At 47.2% G+C, this 26,974-nt stretch overlaps 1 protein-coding gene across 4 annotated transcripts in view; it reads right to left on the bottom strand.

Annotated features, from left to right (window-relative positions):
• LOC129837804 (kinesin-like protein KIF13A) overlaps positions 1-26,974 on the bottom strand; it is a 201,680-nt gene that overhangs the window by 35,312 nt on the left and 139,394 nt on the right. For 3 of the 4 annotated variants that reach the window (XM_055904246.1, XM_055904250.1, XM_055904249.1), the window contains exons 14-26: positions 25,249-25,382; positions 23,846-23,932; positions 21,694-21,875; positions 20,145-20,370; positions 19,778-19,940; positions 19,222-19,365; positions 18,919-19,074; positions 17,730-17,894; positions 16,234-16,410; positions 11,538-11,689; positions 11,209-11,341; positions 10,030-10,176; positions 1,664-1,699 (exon numbers count right to left, since the gene is read on the bottom strand). In XM_055904246.1, coding sequence (XP_055760221.1) covers positions 1,664-1,699; positions 10,030-10,176; positions 11,209-11,341; positions 11,538-11,689; positions 16,234-16,410; positions 17,730-17,894; positions 18,919-19,074; positions 19,222-19,365; positions 19,778-19,940; positions 20,145-20,370; positions 21,694-21,875; positions 23,846-23,932; positions 25,249-25,382 — 1,902 coding nt within the window. The remainder of the gene's footprint in view (positions 1-1,663; positions 1,700-10,029; positions 10,177-11,208; positions 11,342-11,537; positions 11,690-16,233; positions 16,411-17,729; positions 17,895-18,918; positions 19,075-19,221; positions 19,366-19,777; positions 19,941-20,144; positions 20,371-21,693; positions 21,876-23,845; positions 23,933-25,248; positions 25,383-26,974) is intronic. The other variant, XM_055904248.1, reaches the window with a different exon arrangement.

Here is a 26,974-nt window from a genome sequence, read left to right as displayed (position 1 = left end):
GCCATCCGTGTCCAAAATTGTGCTTAGAGGCAAGAGATCTCCTCCAAAAGTGCACAACATTATCCAATCATGTTCTGCTCTGTGAGGCCGGACCTAGGACCAGGAGTTTGTCCTGACCACTAGACCTGACTAGGGAAAACTACCCCCTACTCCTCTAGCCTCCTGTCTCCTACCCCTCTAGTCTCCTGTCTCCTCCCCCCTACCCCTCTAGTCTACTCCCCCCTACCCATCTAGTCTCCTGTCTCCCACCCCCTACTCCTCTAGTCTCCTGTCTCCCACCCCCTACTCCTCTAGTCTCCTGTCTCCTACCCCCTACTCCTCTAGTCTCCTGTCTCCTACCCCCTACTCCTCTAGTCTCCTGTCTCCTACCCCCTACTCCTCTAGCCTCCTGTCTCCTACCCCTACTCCTCTAGCCTCCTGTCTCCTAACCCTACTCTTCTAGTCTTCTGTCTCCTAACCCCTACTCCTCTAGCCTCCTGTCTCCTAACCCTACTCTTCTAGTCTTCTGTCTCCTACCCCCTACTCCTCTAGTCTCCTGTCTCCTACCCCCTACTCCTCTAGTCTCCTGTCTCCTACCCCCTACTCCTCTAGTCTCCTGTCTCCTACTCCTCTAGCCTCCTGTCTCCTACCCCCTACTCCTCTAGTCTCCTCCCCCCTACCCCTCTAGTCTCCTGTCTCCTACCCCTCTAGTCTCCTGTCTCCCACCCCCTACTCCTCAAGTCTCCTGTCTCCTACCCCCTACACCTCTAGCCTCCTGTCTCCTACCCCCTACTCCTCTAGCCTCCTGTCTCCTACTCCTCTAGTCTCCTGTTTCCTACCCCCTACCCCTCTAGTCTCCTGTCTCCTACTCCTCTAGCCTCCTACCCCCTACCCCTCTAGTCTCCTGTCTCCTACCCCCTACCCCTCTAGTCTCCTGTCTCCTACCCCCTACTCCTCCTGTCTCCTACCCCTCTAGTCTCCTGTCTCCCACCCCCTACTCCTCTAGCCTCCTGTCTCCTACCCCCTACTCCTCTAGCCTCCTGTCTCCTACCCCCTACTCCTCTAGCCTCCTGTCTCCTACCCCCTACTCCTCTAGCCTCATGTCTCATACTCCGCTAGCCTCCTGTCTCCTACCCCCTACTCCGCTAGCCTCCTGTCTCCTACCCACTACTCCTCTAGTCTCCTACCCCCTACTCCTCTAGCCTCCTACCCCCTACTCCTCTAGTCTCCTACCCCCTACTCCTCTAGTCTCCTGTCTCCTACGCCCTACTCCTCTAGCCTCCTGTCTCCTACTCCTCTAGCCTCCTGTCTCCTACCCCCTACTCCTCTAGGCTCCTGTCTCCTGTTTCCCACCCCCTGCGCACCCTTCTTAGTGACGCCCACAGTCTGCAAGCACATGACCAGAAGCTGGTTTCCATCCACCATGCCTCGTCATCATTGGCAGTAGTTAGGGTTTAACTTTTCTGGGAAATCTATAACAATTCCAAGGTTTTCCAGAAATCCCAGTTGGACGATGCCTGGATTTCCTGTTTATTCAATCTGGAAAACCTAGGATTTTAGTTTTTTAAGTTATGGGAATGTTGCTACCCTCGCTGTAGTAGGAGGCAGCATCGTCCATCATGCAGCAGCAGTAGCAGTAGCAGCAGCAGCAGCAGCAGCAACAGACTGAGGAGTTACAGTATACCTGATAACTATCCATATCTCCATCCTCCTCCTCCCTCTGGCAGGACAGAATACAGCACAGTACAGTACACTCAGTCAGACAGGCAGACAGACAGACAGGAGTAGTAGTAGCCTACACACCTCTCCACTGTCTGCAAGTCGCTCTGGATAAGAGCGTCTGCTAAATGACCAAAATGTCCAATGTAAATCCACTAGAACTCTGGGTAAGGGTCAGTGGCACTGGAGATGTCACTGGCTGACTAACCACATGGTTCTATTTCCTCTGGAAAAGTGTGTAGCAGTGGGGGAAAAGGCTGCTTCTCCGTCCTGCTACATAAAAATGACCTCCCAGATCATTTGTATGTAGAATGACTGAGAAGCTCAGTTCTGTTGACTTTTTAAAAGGATATTGTACTCCAAAATGAATGAATAAAAAATCATATTTAACCTTAATTTAACCAGGAAGGGCTCATTGAGATTTAAAATCTCTTTTTCAAGAGCGTCATTATTTAAACCAAATTGAACATGTTTCATTATTTATTTGAGACTAAATTGATTATATTGATGTATTATATTAAGTTAAAGTAAAAGTGTTCATTGTTCATTCAGTATTGTTGTAATTGTCATTATTACAAATATATATATATAATAATCGGCATCGGCTTTTTTTTGGTCCTCCAATAATCGGTATCGGCGTTGAAAACTCATAATCGTCCGACCTCTAGTCCATACTATCAGGCATGCTGTTAGCAATAGGCATGATCACCTGTAGCCTAACTGACGCAGCATGGTGGCTATAAATAACTAGGCTGAAGCAATGGGGTTGTCTATCTGCATTTCCCCTATTGGTCTAATCACCAGCTAGATCTCAGATGTCATCTTTTAACTAGATAGCATCCTATTGAGGCATTTGATGTCCCATATAATGTAGGCTTATCTGTTAGGGTAACGTGGGGTAAACCATCACCCGGGGTAACGCACCCCCTGCCTGTACTTCTCACAGAAACCACTTTAAGTCACCATTTTCCCTGGTTGCCACTACTCTAAAAGTGTAATCTGTCTCATTTAAATAAAAAAAATCACTCCCAAAACATGATTTTGAGGCAGGGTGGACGCATGTTTAGGAGTTGAGAAATAAATAAAGTAAGAATGGAAAGCTGGGACCCTCCTCTCTTTAATAAAAGCCAATGAATCTACTGTTTTCCCCATGATTAAAATAATTGTTGTGCATTGACTGCTTGTTAGTATGCATGTTTCCCTCCCTATGGCACTCGTAACTTCAATGCATTTCGAGACTCATTTCTTTCTCACATAGAACACAATTTGTAAGTCGCTCTGGATAAGAGCGTCTGCTAAATGACTTAAATGTAAATGTAAACACACAACAACAAGCCGACGAGGTATAGTTGAAGTCGGAAGCTTACATACACCTTAGCCAAATACATTTAAACTCAGGTTTTCACAATTCCTGATATTTAATCCAAGTAAAATTTCCCTGTCTTAGGTCAGTTAGGATCACCACTTTATTTTAAGAATGTGAAATGTAAGAATAATAGTAGAGAGAATTATTTATTTCAGCTTTTATTTCCTTCATCACATTCCCAGTGGGTCAGAAGTTTACACCATTAGTATTTGGTAGCATTGCCACTAAATTGTTTAACTTGGGTCAAACGTTTCGGGTAACCTTCCACAAGCTTCCCACAATAAGTTGGGTGAATTTTGGCCCATTCCTCCTGACAGAGCTGGTGTAACAGAGTCAGGTTTGTAGGCCTCCTTGCTCGCACACGCTTTTTCAGTTCTGCCCACAAATTGTCTATAGAATTGAGGTCAGGGCTTTGTGATGGCCACTCTAATACCTTGACTTTGTTGTCCTTAAGCCATTTTGCCACAAGTGTGGAAGTATGCTTGGGGTCATTGTCCATTTGGAAGACCCATTTGCGACCAAGCTTTAACTTCCTGACTGATGTTTTGAGATGTTGCTTCAATATATCGACATAATTTTCCTGCCTCATGATGCCATCTATTTTGTGAAGTGCACCAGTCCCTCCTGCAGCAAAGCACCCCCACAACATGATGCTACCACCCCCATGCTTCACGGTTGGGATGTTGTTCTTCGGCTTGCAAGCCTCCCCCTTTTTCTTCCAAACATAACGATGGTCATTATGGCCAAACAGGTCTATTTTTGTTTCATCAGACCAGAGGACATTTCTCCAAAAAAGTATGATCTTTGTCCCTATGTGCAGTTGCAAACTGTAGTCTGGCTTTTTTTGGGGCGGTTTTGGAGCAGTGGCTTCTTCTTTGCTGAGCGGCCTTTCAGGTTATGTCGATATAGGACTCGTTTTACTGTGGATATAGATACTTTTGCACCTGTTTCCTGCAGCATCTTCACAAGGTCTTTTTCTGTTGTTCTGGGATTAATTTGCACTTTTCGCACCAAAGTACGTTCATCTCTAGGAGACAGAACGCGTCTCCTTCCTGAGCGATATGACGGCTGCCTGGTCCGATGGTGTTTATACTTGCGCACTATTGTTTGTACAGATGAACGTGGTACCTTCAGGCGTTTGGAAATTGCTCCCAAGGATGAACCAGACCTGTGGAGGTCTACATTTTTTTTTCTGAGGTCTTGGCTGATTTCTTTTGATTTTCCCATGATGTCAAGCAAAGAGGCACTGAGTTTGAAGGTAGACCTTGAAATACATCCACAGGTACACCTCCAATTGACTCAAATGATGTCAATTAGCCTATCAGAAGCTTCTAAAGCCATGACATAATTTTTTTGAATTTTCCAAGCTGTTTAAAGGCACAGTCAACTTACTGTATTGTAAACTTCTGACCCACTGGTATTGTGATACAGTGAATTATAAATGAATTATAAGTCTGTTGTCACGTTCCTGACCTATTTATGTTAGTTGTTATGTGTGTTAGTTGGTCAGGACGTGAGGTTGGGTGGGCATTCTATGTTTTCTGTTTCTGTGTTGGTTTTGGGTTACCTGGTATGGCTCTTAATTAGAGGCAGGTGTTTGGCGTTCCTCTAATTAAGAGTCATATTTAGGTAGGCGTTGTCACAGTGTCTGTTTGTGGGTGATTGTCTCCTGTGTCGTCAAATGTATTTTTCCATACGGGACTGTTTGGCTGTTCGTTTCGTTTCGTTTCGATGTCGTCTGTTTCCTGTACGTGAGTTTATGTTTAGTTATGTAAGTTTATGTTCAGGTTTCGTCAACGTCGTTTTTCTTGTTTTGATGTTTTGAAAGTGTTTTGTTTTGTTTCGTATTGCCGTCGTATTTATAATAAAGATGGCTTATTTCCCAAATGCTGCGTTTTGGTCCGAAGATCCTTCTCTCCTCACCTCATCCGAGGATGAGGAGAGCGACAGCCGTAACAGAATCACCCACCACGCTAAGACCAAGCGGCAAGGGAAAAATAAACGGAGTAAGGGACAGGAGAAAAACAAGGATTTCTGGACATGGGAGCAGATAATGAATGGAGAAGGTCCCTGGGCTAAGGCAGGAGAAAATCGCCGTTCTCAGGAAGAGAGGGAGGCAGCTAAAGCCCAGGAGCGTTGGTTTGAGGAGGCAGCTAGGAGACGTGGCTGGAAGCCCGAAAAGCCATGGGAGCAGCTGGAGGCACTGGGGAGTGCAGAGGCTACCGGAGAGAGGAACCGGAGCTATGAGGGAACGCGTCTGGCACGGAAGCCCGAAAAGCCCGTAAGTAATTCCCAAAAATTTCTTGGGGGGGGGCTAAGAGGTAGTGGGCCAAGGGCAGGTAGGAGACCTGCGCCCACTTCCCAGGCTTACCGTGGAGAGCGGGAGTACGGGCAGGCGCCGTGTTACGCAGTAGAGCGCACGGTGTCTCCTGTACGAGTGCATAGCCCAGTGCGGGTTATTCCACCTCCCCGCACTGGTAGGGCTAGATTGAGTATTGAGCCAGGTGTCATGAGGCCGGCTCAACGCGTCTGGTCTCCAGTGCGTCTCCTCGGGCCGGCATACATGGCACCGGCCTTACGCATGGTTTCCCCGGTTCGCCTACATAGGCCGGTGCGGGTTATTCCACCTCCCCGCACTGGTCGGGCAACCGGGAGCATTCAACCAGGTAAGGTCGGGCAGGCTCAATGCTCAAGAGAGCCAGTACGCCTCCACGGTCCGGTATTTCCGGCACCACCTCCCCGCCCCAGCCTAGTACCTACAGTGTCTACACTACGCACTAGGCTACCAGTGCGTATCCTGAGCCCTGTTCCTCCTCCACGCACTCTCCCTGTAGTGCGTGTATCTAGCCCGGTGCCTCCAGTTCCGGCCCCACGCTCTAAGCTACCAGTGCGTCTCCAGAGCCCTGTACAACCTGTATCTTCTCCCCCTACTAATCCTGATGTGCTTGTCCTCAGCCCGGCGTCACCAGTGCCGGTACCACGCATCAGTTATAGAGTGGGCTTTGAGAATACAGTGTGCCCTGTCCCTGCTCCCCGCACTAGTAGGAAGGTGCTTATCCTTAGCCCGGTGCCTCCAGTTCCGGCACCACGCACCAGGTCTACAGTGCACCGTATCCGGCCAGAGCCATCCGTCTCCCCAGCGCCATCTGAGCCATCCGTCTCCCCAGCGCCATCTGAGCCATCCGTCTCCCCAGCGCCATCTGAGCCATCCGTCTCCCCAGCGCCATCTGAGCCATCCGTCTCCCCAGCGCCGTCTGAGCCATCCGTCTGCCAGGAGCCTGCAAAGCCGCCCGTCTGCCATGAGCCTGCAAAGCCGCCCGTCTGCCATGAGCCTACAGAGCCGTCAGCCAGACAGGAGCCGCTAGAGCCGTCAGCCAGACAGGAGCCGCTAGAGCCGTCAGCCAGACAGGATCCGCCAGAGCCGCCAACCAGACAGGATCTGCCAGAGCCGCCAACCAGACAGGATCTGCCAGAGCCGCCAACCAGACAGGATCTGCCAGAGCCGCCAACCAGACAGGATCTGCCAGAGCCGCCAACCAGACAGGATCTGCCAGAGCCGCCAGTGAGCCATGAGCAGCCAGAGCCGTCAGAGCGCCATGAGCAGCCAGAGCCGTCAGAGCGCCATGAGCAGCCAGAGCCGTCAGAGCGCCATGAGCAGCCAGAGCCGTCAGAGCGCCATGAGCGTCGAGAGCCGTCAGCCTGCCATGAGCGTCGAGAGCCGTCAGCCTGCCATGAGCGTCGAGAGCCGTCAGCCTGCCATGAGCGTCGAGAGCCGTCAGCCTGCCATGAGCGTCGAGAGCCGTCAGCCAGCCATGAGCGTCGAGATTCGTCAGTCAGCCATGAGCTGCCCTTCAGCCTGAAAAGGCTAGATACCCAGAACTGCCCATCAGTCCAGAGCTGTCTCTCTGTCCGGAGCTGCCTTTCAGTCCGGAGTTGCCCCTCTATCCTGATCTCCCTCTCTATCTTCATCTACCTCTATATTCTTATCTATCCCTCTGTCTTGATTTATCTCTCTGTCCCGGTGTTGTCCTTATTAGGTATGTTATTAAGAGGATTTTGTGAGGGAAAAAAGAGGGTGGACATTCTTGGAGGGAGGAAGCTAGGATGGATTATGGTGGGGTGGGAACCGCGCCCGGAGCCTGAGCCACCACCGTGGTTAGATGCCCACCCAGACCCTCCCCTAGACTTTGTGCTGGTGCGTCCGGAGTTCGCACCTTGTGGGGGGGGTAATGTCACGTTCCTGACCTATTTATGTTAGTTGTTATGTGTGTTAGTTGGTCAGGACGTGAGGTTGGGTGGGCATTCTATGTTTTCTGTTTCTGTGTTGGTTTTGGGTTACCTGGTATGGCTCTTAATTAGAGGCAGGTGTTTGGCGTTCCTCTAATTAAGAGTCATATTTAGGTAGGGCATTCTCACTGTCTGTTTGTGGGTGATTGTCTCCTGTGTCGTCAAATGTATTTTTCCATACGGGACTGTTTGGCTGTTCGTTTCGTTTCGTTTCGATGTCGTCTGTTTCCTGTACGTGAGTTTATGTTTAGTTATGTAAGTTTATGTTCAGGTTTCGTCAACGTCGTTTTTCTTGTTTTGATGTTTTGAAAGTGTTTTGTTTTGTTTCGTATTGCCGTCGTATTTATAATAAAGATGGCTTATTTCCCAAATGCTGCGTTTTGGTCCGAAGATCCTTCTCTCCTCACCTCATCCGAGGATGAGGAGAGCGACAGCCGTAACATCTGTAAACAATTGTTGGGAAAATGACTTGTGTCATGCACAAAGTAGATGTCCTAACCGACTTGCCAAAACTATAGTTTGTTAACAAGAACTTTGTGGAGTGGTTGAAAAACGAGTTTTAATGACTCCAACCTAAGTGTATGTAAACTTCCAACCTCAACTGTACATAGAATCTATTCATGACTTGTTTTGCTTGAAGAGGAAAAGTGAATGTAGAATGTTCTAGCATCTTCAAAGTTCGCCTCGGCAGACATATTTGTTTTATGTTACATATTTTTTGGGGGGCGTGGCAGCAACAATTTTGGTGTGGCGCAGCGCCACAGCTAAAATGGCTGCAGCGGAAACGCTGTAGTCAACTTAAGGTGAAAAATTGTAGTTCAACTAGAGGACAGCCTAATCAGATCACTCAATGGATTCGATTGATACACAACAGAAAAATATGTTGACTTTTCTACATTCTACACAGCAGATGAATATATTTCTGTGGTTCCGTCATTCTACAGATGTCTCCCTCCAGTGGAATAATTGATGATTGGCTCCTTTCTTTCCCTACACCAGACAGCTTTGACATGATAGCCTAAGAATCCTCCATCTGAAAACTACAGGATGCAGAGATTGATTACTGCTAGGATTTCATCATGTCCAGATACACAGTACAGTATTGTAATCCTGTAGATATCTCCAGTCCACCATTAGGCAGTAGAACTGTAGTCTAGTGCTAGAGTCTCATCCCAGGGCCTGGTGTGTGTGTGTGTGTCTCTGTTTGTGTGTGTGTCTCTGTGTGTGTTACAGTAATATGAACCCATACATTCTGCAACATTCATTAGATTTACAGCAGCCCATGATTTAGTCATGCCAGTAGGCCCAGAACCAGAACCACCACAGCTAGTCACACCACCACCATCACCACCACCACCACCATCACTACCACCACCACCACCACCACCATTACCACCACCATCACTACCACCACCACCACCATCACTACCACCACAACCACCACCACCACCACTACCACTACCATCACTATCACCACCACCACCACCACCATCACTACCACCACCACCACCACCACTACCACCACCACCACCACCACTACCACCACCACCACCACCATCACCACCACCACTACCACCACCACCACCACTACCACCACCATCACCACCACCACCACTACCACCACCACCACCACCATCACCACCACCACTACCACCACCACCACCACTACCACCACCATCACCACCACCATCTCTACCACCACCACCACCACCACCACCACCACCACCACTACCACCACCATCACCACCACCACTACCACCACCACCACCACCACTACCACCACCACCACCACCACTACCACCACCACCACCACCACCACCATCACTACCACCACCACCACCACCTCTACCACCACCACTACCACCACCACCACCACCACCACCACTACCACCACCACCACCACCACCACCATCACTACCACCACCACCACCACCTCTACCACCACCACTACCACCACCACCACCACCACCACCACTACCACCACCACCACTACCACCACCACCACCACCTCTACCATCACCATCACCATCACCCACCACCACCACCTCTACCACTACCACCCCCATCACCCCATCACTACCACCACTACCCCCATCACTACCACCACCATCACTACCACCACCACCATCACTACCACCACCATCATCACCACCACCACTATCACCACCACCCCCACCATCACCATCACCACCACCACCACTACCACTACCACCATCACTACCACCACCACCACCATCACTACCACCACCACCACCATCACTACCACCATCACTACCACCACCATCATCACCACCACCACTATCACCACCACCCCCACCATCACCATCACTACCACCACCATCATCACCACCACCACTATCACCACCACCCCCACCATCACCATCACTACCACCACCACCACCATCACTACCACTACCATAACCACCCCCATCACCTCCATCACCACCTCCATCACCACCACCACATGAGTCTCCTTGACCAATACAACACATATAACACCACAGTTGTATATTATAAAGAGGAAGCAAATATGATATACAACATTGCCACACTGACACATCTCTTACAAACTTATTATAGAAATATGCTGTGTGTTTGTGTGTAGTGGTGTGTGTGTGTGTGCACATGTGATTGTGTAGTGGTGTGTGTGTGTGTAATAGTGTGTGTGTGACACTGACCTGGTAGCTGTCCAGTGCTCTCTGTAGCTTGGTGGAGCGTGCTGACACACAGCCGATAGAGACAGACAGAACAGCCTCCACCAGCAGAGGCAGAGTCCCAGAGTCCTGCACCTGCTTCACACACACCTGCAGCCTGCGCGAGTGACCCTGACAACACACACACCATCCATATAACCTGCTTAACATACAGACGGCCAATTACAATGAAGATAAACACGGAAGAAAACCGGGAAATTAGACGGCGCTCATCTTTTCCATTCATTTGGGGATTGAGTCAATGAGGCATATAACTGGATCTACACAACCGATGTCGTGGGACGTGGTTTCATCTTGACATCACTCTACTTTCAAGGGCTGAAAACATCTGACAAACTATACTTTATGAGTGAAATGTCCCTTTAAATGTTGCTGGAACACTCCTCCAGTCTGATGTCCGTCCCTGTCCTGTTACCTGTCTGAGCTGGAACACTCCTCCAGTCTGATATCCTTCCCTGTCCTGTTACCTGTCTGAGCTGGAACACTCCTCCAGTCTGATGTCCGTCCCTGTCCTGTTACCTGTCTGAGCTGGAACACTCCTCCAGTCTGATGTCCTTCCCTGTCCTGTTACCTGTCTGAGCTGGAACACTCCTCCAGTCTGATGTCCTTCTCTGTCCTGTTACTTGTCTGAGCTGGAACACTCCTCCAGTCTGATATCCTTCCCTGTCCTGTTACCTGTCTGAGCTGGAACACTCCTCCAGTCTGATGTCCGTCCCTGTCCTGTTACCTGTCTGAGCTGGAACACTCCTCCAGTCTGATGTCCTTCTCTGTCCTGTTACTTGTCTGAGCTGGAACACTCCTCCAGTCTGATATCCTTCCCTGTCCTGTTACCTGTCTGAGCTGGAACACTCCTCCAGTCTGATGTCCTTCCCTGTCCTGTTACTTGTCTGAGCTGGAACACTCCTCCAGTCTGATGTCCTTCCCTGTCCTGTTACCTGTCTGAGCTGGAACACTCCTCCAGTCTGATATCCTTCCCTGTCCTGTTACCTGTCTGAGCTGGAACACTCCTCCAGTCTGATGTCCGTCCCTGTCCTGTTACCTGTCTGAGCTGGAACACTCCTCCAGTCTGATGTCCTTCCCTGTCCTGTTACCTGTCTGAGCTGGAACACTCCTCCAGTCTGATATCCGTCCCTGTCCTGTTACCTGTCTGAGCTGGAACACTCCTCCAGTACCGATGTCCTTCCCAGGCTGCATCTCTACATCAGAGTAGTCCCCCTGCTCATTCAGCTCCTGGATAGAAACCCACAGCTCAATACGACGAGACACCTCACTCCACCTGCAGGGACAAATCACATGGGACTTATTTGTCACACATTTATTTGTCACATGCGCTGAATACAGCAGGTGTAGACCTTAACGTCAAATGCTTACTTACAGGCCCTTACTTACACACAACAAGCAAGTGACGAGTGAGTGTGTGTGTGGTGCATGCCTTTATGTATCCTTGAGATTATACACGTGTGTGTGTGTACCTGTCTCGTAGTGTGCGTGTCTTGGCCAGCAGAGCGTCCAGCTCCCAGAGAGAGCGCCCGTTCCCGGCACAGCGGTGACCCCACACCTCAATGGCCAGCGCCCCGTCTGCGATGAACTCTAAAAACTCCTCTGTCACATGGACCACATACTCCTAAACACAGAGAGATACTATATCAAACATCAACGATGAGCAGATCACATACTCCTAAACACAGAGAGATACTATATGAAACATCAACGATGAGCAGATCACATACTCCTAAACACAGAGAGATACTATATCAAAAATCAACGATGAGCAGACTACATACTCCTAAACACAGAGATATACTATATCAAACATCAACGATGAGCAGATCACATACTCCTAAACACAGAGAGATACTATATGAAACATCAACGATGAGCAGATCACATACTCCTAAACACAGAGAGATACTATATTAAACATCAACGATGAGCAGACCACATACTCCTAAACACAGAGAGATACTATATTAAACATCAACGATGAGCAGATCACATACTCCTAAACACAGAGAGATACTATATCAAACATCAACGATGAGCAGATCACATACTCCTAAACACAGAGAGATACTATATTAAACATCAACGATGAGCAGATCACATACTCCTAAACACAGAGAGATACTATATCAAACATCAACGATGAGCAGATCACATACTCCTAAACACAGAGAGATACTATATTAAACATCAACGATGAGCAGATCACATACTCCTAAACACAGAGAGATACTATATCAAACATCAACGATGAGCAGATCACATACTCCTAAACACAGAGAGATACTATATGAAACATCAACGATGAGCAGATCACATACTCCTAAACACAGAGAGATACTATATTAAACATCAACGATGAGCAGACCACATACTCCTAAACACAGAGAGATACTATATCAAACATCAACGATGAGCAGATCACATACTCCTAAACACAGAGAGATACTATATCAAACATCAACGATGAGCAGATCACATACTCCTAAACACAGAGAGATACTATATGAAACATCAACGATGAGCAGATCACATACTCCTAAACACAGAGAGATACTATATCAAACATCAACGATGAGCAGATCACATACTCCTAAACACAGAGAGATACTATATTAAACATCAACGATGAGCAGACCACATACTCCTAAACACAGAGAGATACTATATTAAACATCAACGATGAGCAGATCACATACTCCTAAACACAGAGAGATACTATATTAAACATCAACGATGAGCAGATCACATACTCCTAAACACAGAGAGATACTATATTAAACATCAACGATGAGCAGATCACATACTCCTAAACACAGAGAGATACTATATCAAACATCAACGATGAGCAGATCACATACCCCTAAACACAGAGAGATACTATATGAAACATCAACGATGAGCAGATCACATACTCCTAAACACAGAGAGATACTATATGAAACATCAACGATGAGCAGATCACATACTCCTAAACACAGAGAGATACTATATCAAACATCAACGATGAGCAGATCACATACTCCTAAACACAGAGAGATACTATATCAAACATCAACGATGAGCAGATCACATACTCCTAAACACAGAGATACTATATCAAACATCAACGATGAGCAGATCACATACTCCTAAACACAGAGAGATACTATATGAAACATCAACGATGAGCAGATCACATACTCCTAAACACAGAGAGATACTATATGAAACATCAACGATGAGCAGATCACATACTCCTAAACACAGAGAGATACTATATGAAACATCAACGATGAGCAGATCACATACTCCTAAACACAGAGAGATACTATATGAAACATCAACGATGAGCAGATCACATACTCCTAAACACAGAGAGATACTATATCAAACATCAACGATGAGCAGATCACATACGCCTAAACACAGAGAGATACTATATCAAACATCAACGATGAGCAGATCACATGCTCCTAAACACAGAGATATACTATATCAAACATCAACGATGAGCAGATCACATACTCCTAAACACAGAGAGATACTATATGAAACATCAACGATGAGCAGATCACATACTCCTAAACACAGAGAGATACTATATGAAACATCAACGATGAGCAGATCACATACTCCTAAACACAGAGAGATACTATATGAAACATCAACGATGAGCAGATCACATACTCCTAAACACAGAGAGATACTATATGAAACATCAACGATGAGCAGATCACATACTTCTAAACACAGAGAGATACTATATGAAACATCAACGATGAGCAGATCACATACTCCTAAACACAGAGAGATACTATATGAAACATCAACGATGAGCAGATCACATACTCCTAAACACAGAGAGATACTATATCAAACATCAACGATGAGCAGATCACATACTCCTAAACACAGAGAGATACTACACTGCTCAAAAAAATAAAGGGAACACTTAAACAACACAATGTAACTCCAAGTCAATCACACTTCTGTGAAATCAAACTGTCCAATTAGGAAGCAACACTGATTGACAATAAATTTCACATGCTGTTGTGCAAATGGAATAGACAAAAGGTGGAAATTATAGGCAATTAGCAAGACACCCCCAAAAAAGGAGTGATTCTGCAGGTGGTGACCACAGACAACTTCTCAGTTCCTATGCTTCCTGGCTGATGTTTTGGTCACTTTGAATGCTGGCGGTGCTCTCACTCTAGTGGTAGCATGAGACGGAGTCTACAACCCACACAAGTGGCTCAGGTAGTGCAGTTCATCCAGGATGGCACATCAATGCGAGCTGTGGCAAAAAGGTTTGCTGTGTCTGTCAGCGTAGTGTCCAGAGCATGGAGGCGCAACCAGGAGACAGGCCAGTACATCAGGAGACGTGGAGGAGACCGTAGGAGGGCAACAACCCAGCAGCAGGACCGCTATCTCCGCCTTTGTGCCAGGAGGTGCACTGCCAGCGCCCTGCAAAATGACCTCCAGCAGGCCACAAATGTGTATGTGTCTGCTCAAACGGTCAGAAACAGACTCCATGAGGATGGTATGAGGGCCCGACGTCCACAGGTGGGGGTTGTGCTTACAGCCCAGCACCGTGCAGGACGTTTGGCATTTGCCAGAGAACACCAAGATTGGCAAATTCGCCACTGGCGCCCTGTGCTCTTCACAGATGAAAGCAGGTTCACACTGAGCACATGAGCACATGTGACAGACGTGACAGAGTCTGGAGACGCCGTGGAGAACGTTCTGCTGCCTGCAACATCCTCCAGCATGACCGGTTTGGCGGTGGGTCAGTCATGGTGTGGGGTGGCATTTCTGTGTGGGGCCGCACAGCCCTCCATGTGCTCGCCAGAGGTAGCCTGACTGCCATTAGGTACCGAGATGAGATCCTCAGACCCCTTGCTGACACATGCACATTTGTGGCCTGCTGGAGGTCATTTTGCAGGGTGCTGGCAGTGCACCTCCTTGCACAAAGGCGGAGGTAGCGGTCCTGCTGCTGGGTTGTTGCCCTCCTACGGCCTCCTCCACGTCTCCTGATGTACTGACCTGTCTCCTGGTTGCGCCTCCATGCTCTGGACACTACGCTGACAGACACAGCAAACCTTTTTGCCACAGCTCGCATTGATGTGCCATCCTGGATGAACTGCACTACCTGAGCCACTTGTGTGGGTTGTAGACTCCGTCTCATGCTACCACTAGAGTGAGAGCACCGCCAGCATTCAAAAGTGACCAAAACATCAGCCAGGAAGCATAGGAACTGAGAAGTGGTCTGTGGTCACCACCTGCAGAATCACTCCTTTTTTGGGGGTGTCTTGCTAATTGCCTATAATTTCCACCTTTTGTCTATTCCATTTGCACAACAGCATGTGAAATTTATTGTCAATCAGTGTTGCTTCCTAAGTGGACAGTTTGATTTCATAGAAGTGTGATTGACATGGAGTTACATTGTGTTGTTTAAGTGTTCCCTTTATTTTTTTGAGCAGTGTATATCAAACATTAACGATGAGCAGATCACATACGCCTAAACACAGAGAGATACTATATGAAACATCAACGATGAGCAGATCACATACTCCTAAACACAGAGATATACTATATCAAACATCAACGATGAGCAGACTACATACTCCTAAACACAGAGAGATACTATATCAAACATCAACGATGAGCAGATCACATACTCCTAAACACAGAGAGATACTATATCAAACATCAACGATGAGCAGATCACATACTCCTAAACACAGAGAGATACTATATCAAACATCAACGATGAGCAGATCACATACTCCTAAACACAGAGATATACTATATCAAACATCAACGATGAGCAGATCACATACTCCTAAACACAGAGAGATACTATATGAAACATCAACGATGAGCAGAAACATGAGAATAATGGTGACATGGGCACTGGTCTAAAGTAGTCAACTGGATAGGGAACAGAGTGCCATTTGGGATGCAGACATATTCTAACCAGAATCCTCAGCGTCAGTGTCAGCCAGCAGAGGATGATGTGAAATAACTTTTCCAAAATTCATTGGTTTTTCCAAAAATCCCAGTTGAAGAGTCCCGACATCAGGAAGTAATCAGGAGGAAATCTAGATTCCTCCAATCGGGATTTCCGTAAAACCTGGGAATTTTAGGAAAGTCACCATAATGTTGTAACCCTATGTTCCCTACCTTGCAGTGGTCGAAGCGGACGGTGAACTGGGCGTCGGGGGAGCGGGGCGTGGTGGGCGTGTCTGGGCTGACCATGGGCGGGGCCACCGTAGGCTCTGCCCCCTCCCAGAAGGTGTACTGGCAGAAGACGAAGTTGGACAGGTTGAGAGGCAGCCCCGTGGCCTCCCTGATACGCACCTGTAGTAGAAAATAACCATGAAGAAGATGGCGTTATTGTCCAATCTACACAGATCCACTGTTCTGCTGTTTATTCCACATCCTCCGAAAGACACAGACACATACTGAGCAGCTATATATACTGAGGAGTTATATATACTGAATAGTTATATATACTGAGGAGTTATATATACTGAAGAGTTATATATACTGAACAGTTATATATACTGAGGAGTTATATATACTGAGGAGTTATATATACTGAGGAGTTCTATATACTGAGGAGTTATATATACTGAGGAGTTCTATATACTGAGGAGTTATATATACTGAACAGTTACATATACTGAGGAGTTATATATACTGAAGAGTTATATATACTGAAGAGTTCTATATACTGAACAGTTATATATACTGAATAGTTATATATACTGAGGAGTTATATATACTGAAGAGTTCTATATACTGAATAGTTATATATACTGAAGAGTTCTATATACTGAAGAGTTATATATACTGAAGAGTTCTATATACTGAACAGTTCTATATACTGAACAGTTATATATACTGAGGAGTTATATATACTGAGGAGTTATATATACTGAGGAGTTCTATATACTGAGGAGTTATATATACTGAACAGTTACATATACTGAGGAGTTATATATACTGAAGAGTTATATATACTGAAGAGTTCTATATACTGAACAGTTATATATACTGAATAGTTATATATACTGAGGAGTTCTATATACTGAGGAGTTCTATATACTGAATAGTTATATATACTGAAGAGTTCTATATACTGAAGAGTTATATATACTGAAGAGTTCTATATACTGAACAGTTATATATACTGAATAGTTATATATACTGAGGAGTTATATATACTGAAGAGTTCTATATACTGAAGAGTTAGAGATAGAACAGAGACAGTTATATATACTGAGGAGTTATATATACTGAGGAGTTATATATACTGAAGAGTTCTATATACTGAGGAGTTATATATACTGAGGAGTTATATATACTGAGGAGTTATATATACTGAGGAGTTAGAACAGAGGACAGTTCTATATACTGAGGAGATAGAACAGAGGACAGTTATATATACTGAGGAGATAGAACAGAGGACAGTTATATATACTGAGGAGATAGAACAGAGGACAGTTCTATATACTGAGGAGATAGAACAGAGGACAGTTCTACTATGACGCCCGTTGAGCAGTCAGGGGGTTACGTGCCTTGCTCAAAGGCACAATGGCAGGAGACGGCACTAGGACAGTGATGGCAGCAACCCTCCAGGACCCAGACAGACAGTAGTAGTGTATGAGACGTACCCTGCAGGTGAGTTTCCTGGCCATGTGGACCATCTCTCCCTGACTGTCCATCACATCGTAGATGCTGCTCTCACTGGAGTTCTCTGACGAGTCATCTCCCCCCTCCAGCCGCTCCGGCACCGCCCCGCTGACACGCATCAGCTCTACGTGGAGCCTGCCGGCTACCTGTCACACACCAGGGGGTACAGACCCAGCACATCAACACACCTCAGTACAGACCTAAACAGGTGCAGAGTACAGACAGAGCACGGGGTACAGACCCAGCACATCAACACACCTCAGTACAGATGCAGAGTACAGACAGATTAACGCCAAGTACAAAGAGTTCCCCAGAAGCCATTTCAATATCCTGGTAGAAGCATGTGGTTAGACATTGAGAAGAAGCAATTTCATTTCTTTAGTAACTTAGCAGACACTCTTATCCAGAGAGACTTACAGGAGCAATTACGGTTGAGTGTCTTGCTCAACAACACATTGACAGATTTTTCACCTAGTCAGCTCGGGGATTAGAACCAGCGACCATTCGGTTACTTGCCCAACGCTCTTAACCATTAAGCCAGGGTTTCCCAAACTCAGTCCTGCCCTCCGGCGCTACACAGCTGATTCAAATAACCAACTCATCATCCGACTATGATTATTAGAATCAGATGTGTAGTGCTAGGGCAAAAACCAGAACGTGTACCCAGTGGGGGCCCCAGGACCCAGTTTGGGAAACCCGGCGCTATGCTACCTGCCGCCCAGAAGGACCTGAAGTACTACCATGAAGTTGATAACAGCACAACCCCACTGTATCACTACCATCGTTAATCATTACTAACCCTCCTTAAATGAGATGTGTGCGTGTGTGTGTGTGTGCATTCCTCTGAGTGTGTGTGTCACAGGAGGCTGTTGAAGGGAGGACGGCTCATAATAATGGCCGGAATGAATCAAATGGAAACCATGTGATTGATGTATTTGATAATATTCCACTGATTCCACTCCAGCCATTACCACAAGCCAGTCCTCCCCAATTAAGGTGCCACCAACCTCCTGTGGTGTGTGTGTATACATTCCGTTGTGTAGGTGTGTGTGTGTGTGTATACATTCCGTTGTGTAGGTGTGTGTGTGTGTGTATACATTCCGTTGTGTAGGTGTGTGTGTGTGTGTATACATTCCGTTGTGTAGGTGTGTGTGTGTGTTGTTCTCTCACCTCCCCCTGCTGGCTGATGATAGGAACAGCGTACTGTAGTCTGATATCGTGGAAAAGACACTCCAGAAAGACGTTGGCCACTCCTATCAGGTTGTGGTTCTCCTGAGCTTCATAGAAGGACTCACTGTGCTGCTTGTGGTTGATCAGCTTGGTATGCTGATCAGGGAAACATGATACAAACACACACCTGAAAACTTCACCCATCATCCAATTATCATCTTCATCACTGACAAAGAATACTTTTCCCTCCCACAATCACTCCTAGCAGTGTCTCCCCTCGGAACATGATCCCCTTCCTCTCACCGTGTCCTCAGCTCCCTCCTTCCAGTCTCTGTAGTGGTCTCTCATGTCCACTAGTTTGTTCTCCAGCTTCTCGATGGTCCACACCTGTGTCCCCTTCCCTTTCCACCTGACCTGGATGGCTGGTTCACTCACTATGGCTCCACGCTGAACCAAGACACACTGACTCTCACGGTGATGTAATGTACTGAACAAAGTTCTACAAATGACAGTATTTTTGTGTTTATCATATTAATGATACAAAATCAGACCGTTCCTTGAGCTTTTTTCTCGTTGTACCGTATGTAGATGACAAAACATGACACATCACTGATGACGTGTGTGTGTGTGTGTGTGCGTGCGTGTGTGTGCGCGTGTGTGCGTGTGTGTGTGTGTGCGCCTGTGTGTGTGTGTGTGCGCCTGTGTGTGTGTGTGTGTGCGTGTGTGTGTGTGCGTGTGCGTGTGCGTGTGTGTGCGTGCGTGTGTGTGCGCGTGCGTGTGTGCGCGTGTGTGTGCGCGTGTGCGTGTGCGCGTGTGTGTGTGTGTGTGTGTATTAGAAGTGTATGCAGAGGTTGATCACCTTGCGGTTGGCGCTGAGGTTAGCTGCAGGGATCTGTAGGGTGACCTGGTAGTCAGTCAGTTTGTTCATCTCCTTGGCCAGGAAGTTGGCCTCTCTCACCAGGGTGTTGGCCTTGACAACCTGCTCCCTCAGCCTGGACAGACTCTGACGAAACAGCTCGTCCCTGACACACACACAGAGGACATACAGAGAGACCATTCACACCTGTGACTGTGATCCAAACAGGTTGATTACAACTTCATTGCTCCTGCATCCAAAGCCGTAGCATGTGTCTGTGTGTGTGTGTGTGTGTGTGTGTGTGTGTGTGTGTGTGTGTGTGTGTGTGTGTGTGTGTGTGTGTGTGTGTGTGTGTGTGTATTCCCTTCACCTCTCCTCAGTCCAGGGGCGTATCTTGCTGTGGTGTGATGGTGTGTGTGTGGGGAAGGTGAGGCGGTCGCTGCTGGATCGCTGGTGCTGATTGGTCCTCTCAGGAGACAGCTGTTGCCGTAGTGACTCCAGCTCTCTCTCGTACATCATCCTCTGTTCCTCCAGCGCCGTGCGTTTCTCCTCCAGGTACTGCTTCTCTAGCACCTGGACCACGTTCTGCATGGGATCTATAGGAGATACCATACTGTTAAAACATACTGCTTCTCTAACACCTGGACCACGTTCTGCATGGGATCTATAGGAGATATACCATACTGTTAAAACATACTGCTTCTCTAGCACCTGGACCACGTTCTGCATGGGATCTATAGGAGAGATTCCATACTGTTAAAACATACTGCTTCTCTAACACCTGGACCACGTTCTGCATGGGATCTATAGGAGAGATTCCATACTGTTAAAACATACTGCTTCTCTAACACCTGGACCACGTTCTGCATGGGATCTATAGGAGAGATTCCATACTGTTAAAACATACTGCTTCTCTAGCACCTGGACCACGTTCTGCATGGGATCTATAGGAGAGATACCATACTGTTGTTCTTACCTGGGAATAACTCATGTTAAAAGGAACCACCAGCTTTCATATGTTCTCATGTTCTGAGCAAGGAACTTAAACGTTAGCTTTTTTACATGGCACATATTGCACTTTTACTTTCTTCTCCAAAACTTTGTTTTTGCATTATTTAAACCAAATTGTTTCATTATTTCTTTGAGGCTAAATTGACGTTATTGATGTATTATATTAAGTTAAAATAAGTGTTCATTCAGTATTGTTGTAATTGTCATTATTACAAATACATGAAAAAAAAAACGGCCGATTAATTGGTATCGGCTTTTCTGGTCCTCCAATAATCGGTATCGGCGTTGAAAAATCATAATCGGTCGACCTCTAGTGTGTAATAGGTGGGATGGCAGCCTCTCCCACACAGCAGATGCAAGGCTGCAGGTCATCCCACCTCATGTGAACAGGACAGGGGCATGACACACACACACACACACACACACACACACACACACACACACACACACACACACACACACACACACACACACACACACACACACACACACACACACAAAAGACAGCTTGTGTGTGACATAACGGTTGCATCACAGGGAAAGAGAGGACAGCTGTTTCCCCCTCAGCTCCCCTTGAGGGGGACTAGTGTCCTCCATCGCAGGTCAAGTGGCTCTGAATTAAACTTCTGTTGTCGGGGTTGAGGAGGACAGGCCACAGAGCGCTTTCAGGGACTGAGGCAGTTCATACCTACAGTGCAAACGCATCACTGTATATCGTTCAATACAGTGTTGCAAAATTCGAGGTACTTCCCCAAAAATCCTGCGTTTTCTAGAAATCCCGGTTGGAAGATTACCGGAATCAGGAGGGAATAAGCAGGAAATCCGTGAATCTTTCAAATGGGATTTCTGAAAAACCTAGTTTAGCAAAGTGATTGTAATTTGGGCGTTCCAGAAGTTATCATACATACCGTTGTTTCCCAGGGTCTTCATCATGACCTCTGTCTGGGCGAACTCATAGCTGTAGTCCTGTTCTGAGGAGGCCTCGCTGGCTGTCTCTACGTCTACCTCTACATAGCTCTCCCTGGGGGACGCACGTTCCCTCTCCAGCTCCTTCAGACGCTCACGCCGCTTCCGCCCAGGCAGGTTTATCCTACAACACACAGGATGTACACTCACTTCCTGCTTCTACAACACACAGGATGTACACTCACTTCCTGCTTCTACAGCATACAGGATATACACTCACTTCCTGCTTCTACAACACACAGGATGTACACTCACTTCCTGCTTCTACAACACACAGGATGTACACTCACTTCCTGCTTCTACACCACACAGGATGTACACTCACTTCCTGCTTCTACAACACACAGGATGTACACTCACTTCCTGCTTCTACAGCACACAGGATGTACACTCACTTCCTGCTTCTACAGCACACAGGATGTACACTCACTTCCTGCTTCTACAACACACAGGATGTACACTCACTTCCTGCTTCTACAGCACACAGGATGTACACTCACTTCCTGCTTCTACAGCACACAGGATGTACACTCACTTCCTGCTTCTACAACACACAGGATGTACACTCACTTCCTGCTTCTACAACACACAGGATGTACACTCACTTCCTGCTTCTACAGCACACAGGATGTACACTCACTTCCTGCTTCTACACCACACAGGATGTACACTCACTTCCTGCTTCTACAACACACAGGATGTACACTCACTTCCTGCTTCTACAGCACACAGGATGTACACTCACTTCCTGCTTCTACAGCACACAGGATGTACACTCACTTCCTGCTTCTACAGCACACAGGATGTACACTCACTTCCTGCTTCTACAACACACAGGATGTACACTCACTTCCTGCTTCTACAGCACACAGGATGTACACTCACTTCCTGCTTCTACAACACACAGGATGTACTCTCACTTCCTGCTTCTACACCACACAGGATGTACACTCACTTCCCGCTTCTACAAAACACAGGATGTACACTCACTTCCTGCTTCTACACCATAGAGGCTGTACACTCACTTCCTGCTTCTACAACACACAGGATGTACACTCACTTCCGGCTTCTACACCACACAGGATGTACACTCACTTCCTGCTTCTACAACACACAGGCTGTACACTCACTTCCTGCTCCTACAACACACAGGATGTACACTCACTTCCTGCTTCTACACCACACAGGATGTACACTCACTTCCTGCTTCTACAACACACAGGCTGTACACTCACTTCCTGCTCCTACAACACACAGGATGTACACTCACTTCCTGCTTCTACAACACACAGGATCTACACTCAGTTCCTGCTTTTACACCACACAGGATGTACACTCACTTCCTGCTTCTACAGCACACAGGATGTACACTCAGTTCCTGCTTCTACAACACACAGGATGTACACTCACTTCCTGCTTCTACAACACACAGGATGTACACTCACTTCCTGCTTCTACAGCACACAGGATGTACACTCACTTCCTGCTTCTACAACACACAGGATGTACACTCACTTCCTGCTTCTACAACACACAGGATGTACACTCAGTTCCTGCTTCTACAACACACAGGATGTACACTCAGTTCCTGCTTCTACACCATACAGGATATATACTCACTTCCTGCTTCTACACCATACAGGATATATACTCAGTTCCTGCTTCTACAACACACAGGATGTACACTCAGTTCCTGCTTCTACACCATACAGGATATATACTCAGTTCCTGCTTCTACAACACACAGGATGTACACTCACTTCCTGCTTCTACACCATACAGGATGTACACTCAGTTCCTGCTTCTACACCATATAGGATATACACTCAGTTCCTGCTTCTACACCATACAGGATGTAAACTCACTTCCTGCTTCTACACCATAGAGGATGTAAACTCACTTCCTGCTTCTACACTACCTGGCAGCTAAAGGATGTAACAATTCCAGCAACATTCCTCAAATTCTCAGGTTTTCCAGAAATCCTGATTGGAAGGTTCTGGATTTCCTGCTGTTTTTGGGAATATTTACAACTAGGATTTCTGGAAAGTTAACTTTGTCCAGTAGATGTTCATGTTCTGTAGAGAAACTCCTCACCTGAAGAAGTGGTTGTTGCCCCATAATATCCGGTCTCCATGCCACAGGTGGACCAAGGACTCAGTCATGGTTCCATTCACACAGGTTCTGTTGGAGCAGAGCAATACAGTCTGATGACGTCATATTGAGGTGTGTTGTGGGAGAGTAGACATCCCATCCTGCTGTACCTCCTCTTCCACACAGAAAGTAATACAACACATCAAATATCCCCGAACAACAGTAAAGACTATCAATGAGATATCCTCATATCACCCACCAACAGTAAAGACTATCAATGAGATATCCTCATATCACCCAACAACAGTAAAGACTATCAATAAGATATCCTCATATCACCCAAAAACAGTAAAGACTATCAATGAGATATCCTCATATCACCCAACAACAGTAAAGACTATCAATGAGATATCCTCATATCACCCACCAACAGTAAAGACTATCAATGAGATATCCTCATATCACCCAACAACAGTAAAGACTATCAATGAGATATCCTCATATCACCCACCAACAGTAAAGACTATCAATGAGATATCCTCATATCACCCACCAACAGTAAAGACTATCAATGAGATATCCTCATATCACCCAACAACAGTAAAGACTATCAATAAGATATCCTCATATCACCCAACAACAGTAAAGACTATCAATGAGATATCCTCATATCACCCAACAACAGTAAAGACTATCAATGAGATATCCTCATATCACCCAACAACAGTAAAGACTATCAATGAGATATCCTCATATCACCCAACAACAGTAAAGACTATCAATGAGATATCCTCATATCACCCAACAACAGTAAAGACTATCAATGAGATATCCACATATTTCACAGATAGCCTTTACTGGGACGGGTGGTGGGGGAGAGGGAGGGAGAGGCAGGGAGGGAGAGAGGGTGGGAGGCAGGCAAGGAGGGAGGGAGGGAGAGGCAGGGAGGGAGAGAGGGGAGGCAGGCAGGCAAGGAGGGAGGGAGGGAGAGGCAGGGAGGGAGAGAGGGGAGGCAGGCAGGCAGGCAAGGAGGGAGGGAGGGAGGGACGGAGGGAGGGAGGGAGGGAGGGAGAGAGGGGAGGCAGGCAGGCAAGGAGGGAGGGAGGGAGGGAGGGGGGAGGGAGGGAGGATGTTTGATATCAAAGCAGGAGGTTGAGATCAGAAATACCTCAGCTATGAGGTCATGAGAAACTCCAGTCAGGTCCAGTTCACTCATCCATGTGTGTGTGTGTGTGTGTGTGTGTACTGTGTATTTGTGTGTGTGTACTGTGTGTGTACTGTGTGTGTGCGTACTGAGTGTGTGCATACTGTGTGCGTATTAGCTCACCTGGCATTCTCTATAGGTGTGAGCGCATACTGTGTGTGTGTGTGTGTGTCTGTGTATGTGTGTGTGTGTATTAGCTCACCTGGCATTCTCTATAGGGGTGAGGGTGACCTCCCCCCCATCTGGGCTGATCTCCAACACACAGTGTTCTGACTGGATACCAATCCCGAAGAGCTGGATGTCCTGAGAGGTGTCTGCACCCACACGCGTGTGTTCCTATACACACACACACACACACACACACACACACACACACACACACACACATACACATACACATACACCCACCCACCCACCCACCCACCCACCCACCCACACACACACACACAGAGAGAGAGATGATAATTTCCCATTATTCATGTGGGTCAGGTCCTACTTCATCCAATGGCAGGTTGACATCTGATCTGACGCAACAGACTGCAATCCACTTTCCCCCACAGACACACAGACAGACAGGCACACAGACACACAGGCACACAGACACACAGACACACAGACTCACAGACACACAGGCACACAGACAGACAGGCACACAGGCACACAGGCACACAGGCACACAGACACACAGGCACACAGGCACACAGACTCACAGACACACAGGCACACAGGCACACAGACACACAGGCACACAGGCACACAGGCACACAGACACACAGACACACAGGCACACAGACAGACAGGCACACAGACACACAGGCACACAGACACACAGGCACACAGACAGACAGGCACACAGACACACAGGCACACAGGCACACAGACTCACAGACACACAGGCACACAGACACACAGACACACAGACACACAGACTCAGATATGTACCACTTATATTACTGGGGATATTTTGCCATTACTTCCCCACTGATATCATGAGGCCATTTTAATCTGCTACAATACATTTCTCCTTTCATCAATGGGGAACGAAATACTACACAAAAACTAAGTTAGTGAATCACTTAGTGAGGCCATTGAAAAAGCTGATTGCTGTCCACTCTAAACTCTCTCTCTCCCCTTCTCTCTTTCTCTCTCTCTCTCCCCTTCTCTATCTTTCTCTCCCTCTCTCCCCTTCTCTCTCCCTCTCCCCCTTCTCTCCCCCCTTGTCTTTCCCTCTCTCATCACAGAGTGGGTGTAGTTAAACAAACACCCCACTCCTAGAGGATGTCCGACACTCCTTCCCTCCTGCAGCTGTATCAGCTACTTAACATAACCCCAGTAAGTCAGGCTCTTGTTCATTCCATTGTGTGTGTGGGTGTCATTCCACACTGGTATGCAGGGCAGGCTAGCTGTCCAGGCCGGGACCCAGACACGGACCTGTTGTTCTGTAGGCCTGAAGGAGGCGTGGCTGCTGTCTCACATGCCCCTCTACTCTCTCTCTCTCTCACCCTGCCCCTCTGCTCTCTCTCTCTCTCACCCTGCCCCTCTGCTCTGTCTCTCTCTCTCTCTCTCTCACCCTGCCCCTCTACTCTTTCTCTCTGTCTCTCTCTCACCCTGCCCCTCTACTCTCTCTGTCTCTCTCTCTCTCTCTCTCTCTCACCCTGCCCCTCTACTCTTTCTCTATGTCTCTCTCTCTCACCCAGTCCCTCTGCTCTCTCTCTCACCCTGCCCCTCTGCTCTCTCTCTCTCTCTCACCCTGCCCCTCTACTCTCTCTGTCTCTCTCTCTGTCTCGCTCTCACCCTGGCCCTCTACTCTTTCTGTCTCTCTCTCACCCAGCCCCTCTGCTCTCTCTCTCTCTCCCCGCCCCTTTACTCTCTCTGTCTCTCTCTCTCTCTCTCTCTCTCTCTGTCTCTCTCTCACCCTGCCCCTCTAC

This window comes from Salvelinus fontinalis, chromosome 38 (assembly GCF_029448725.1).
Source record: "Salvelinus fontinalis isolate EN_2023a chromosome 38, ASM2944872v1, whole genome shotgun sequence".
NCBI classification, from domain to species: domain Eukaryota; kingdom Metazoa; phylum Chordata; class Actinopteri; order Salmoniformes; family Salmonidae; genus Salvelinus; species Salvelinus fontinalis.
Note: the sequence above shows the minus strand (reverse complement) of the source record. Positions and strands in the feature narration are given on the sequence as shown.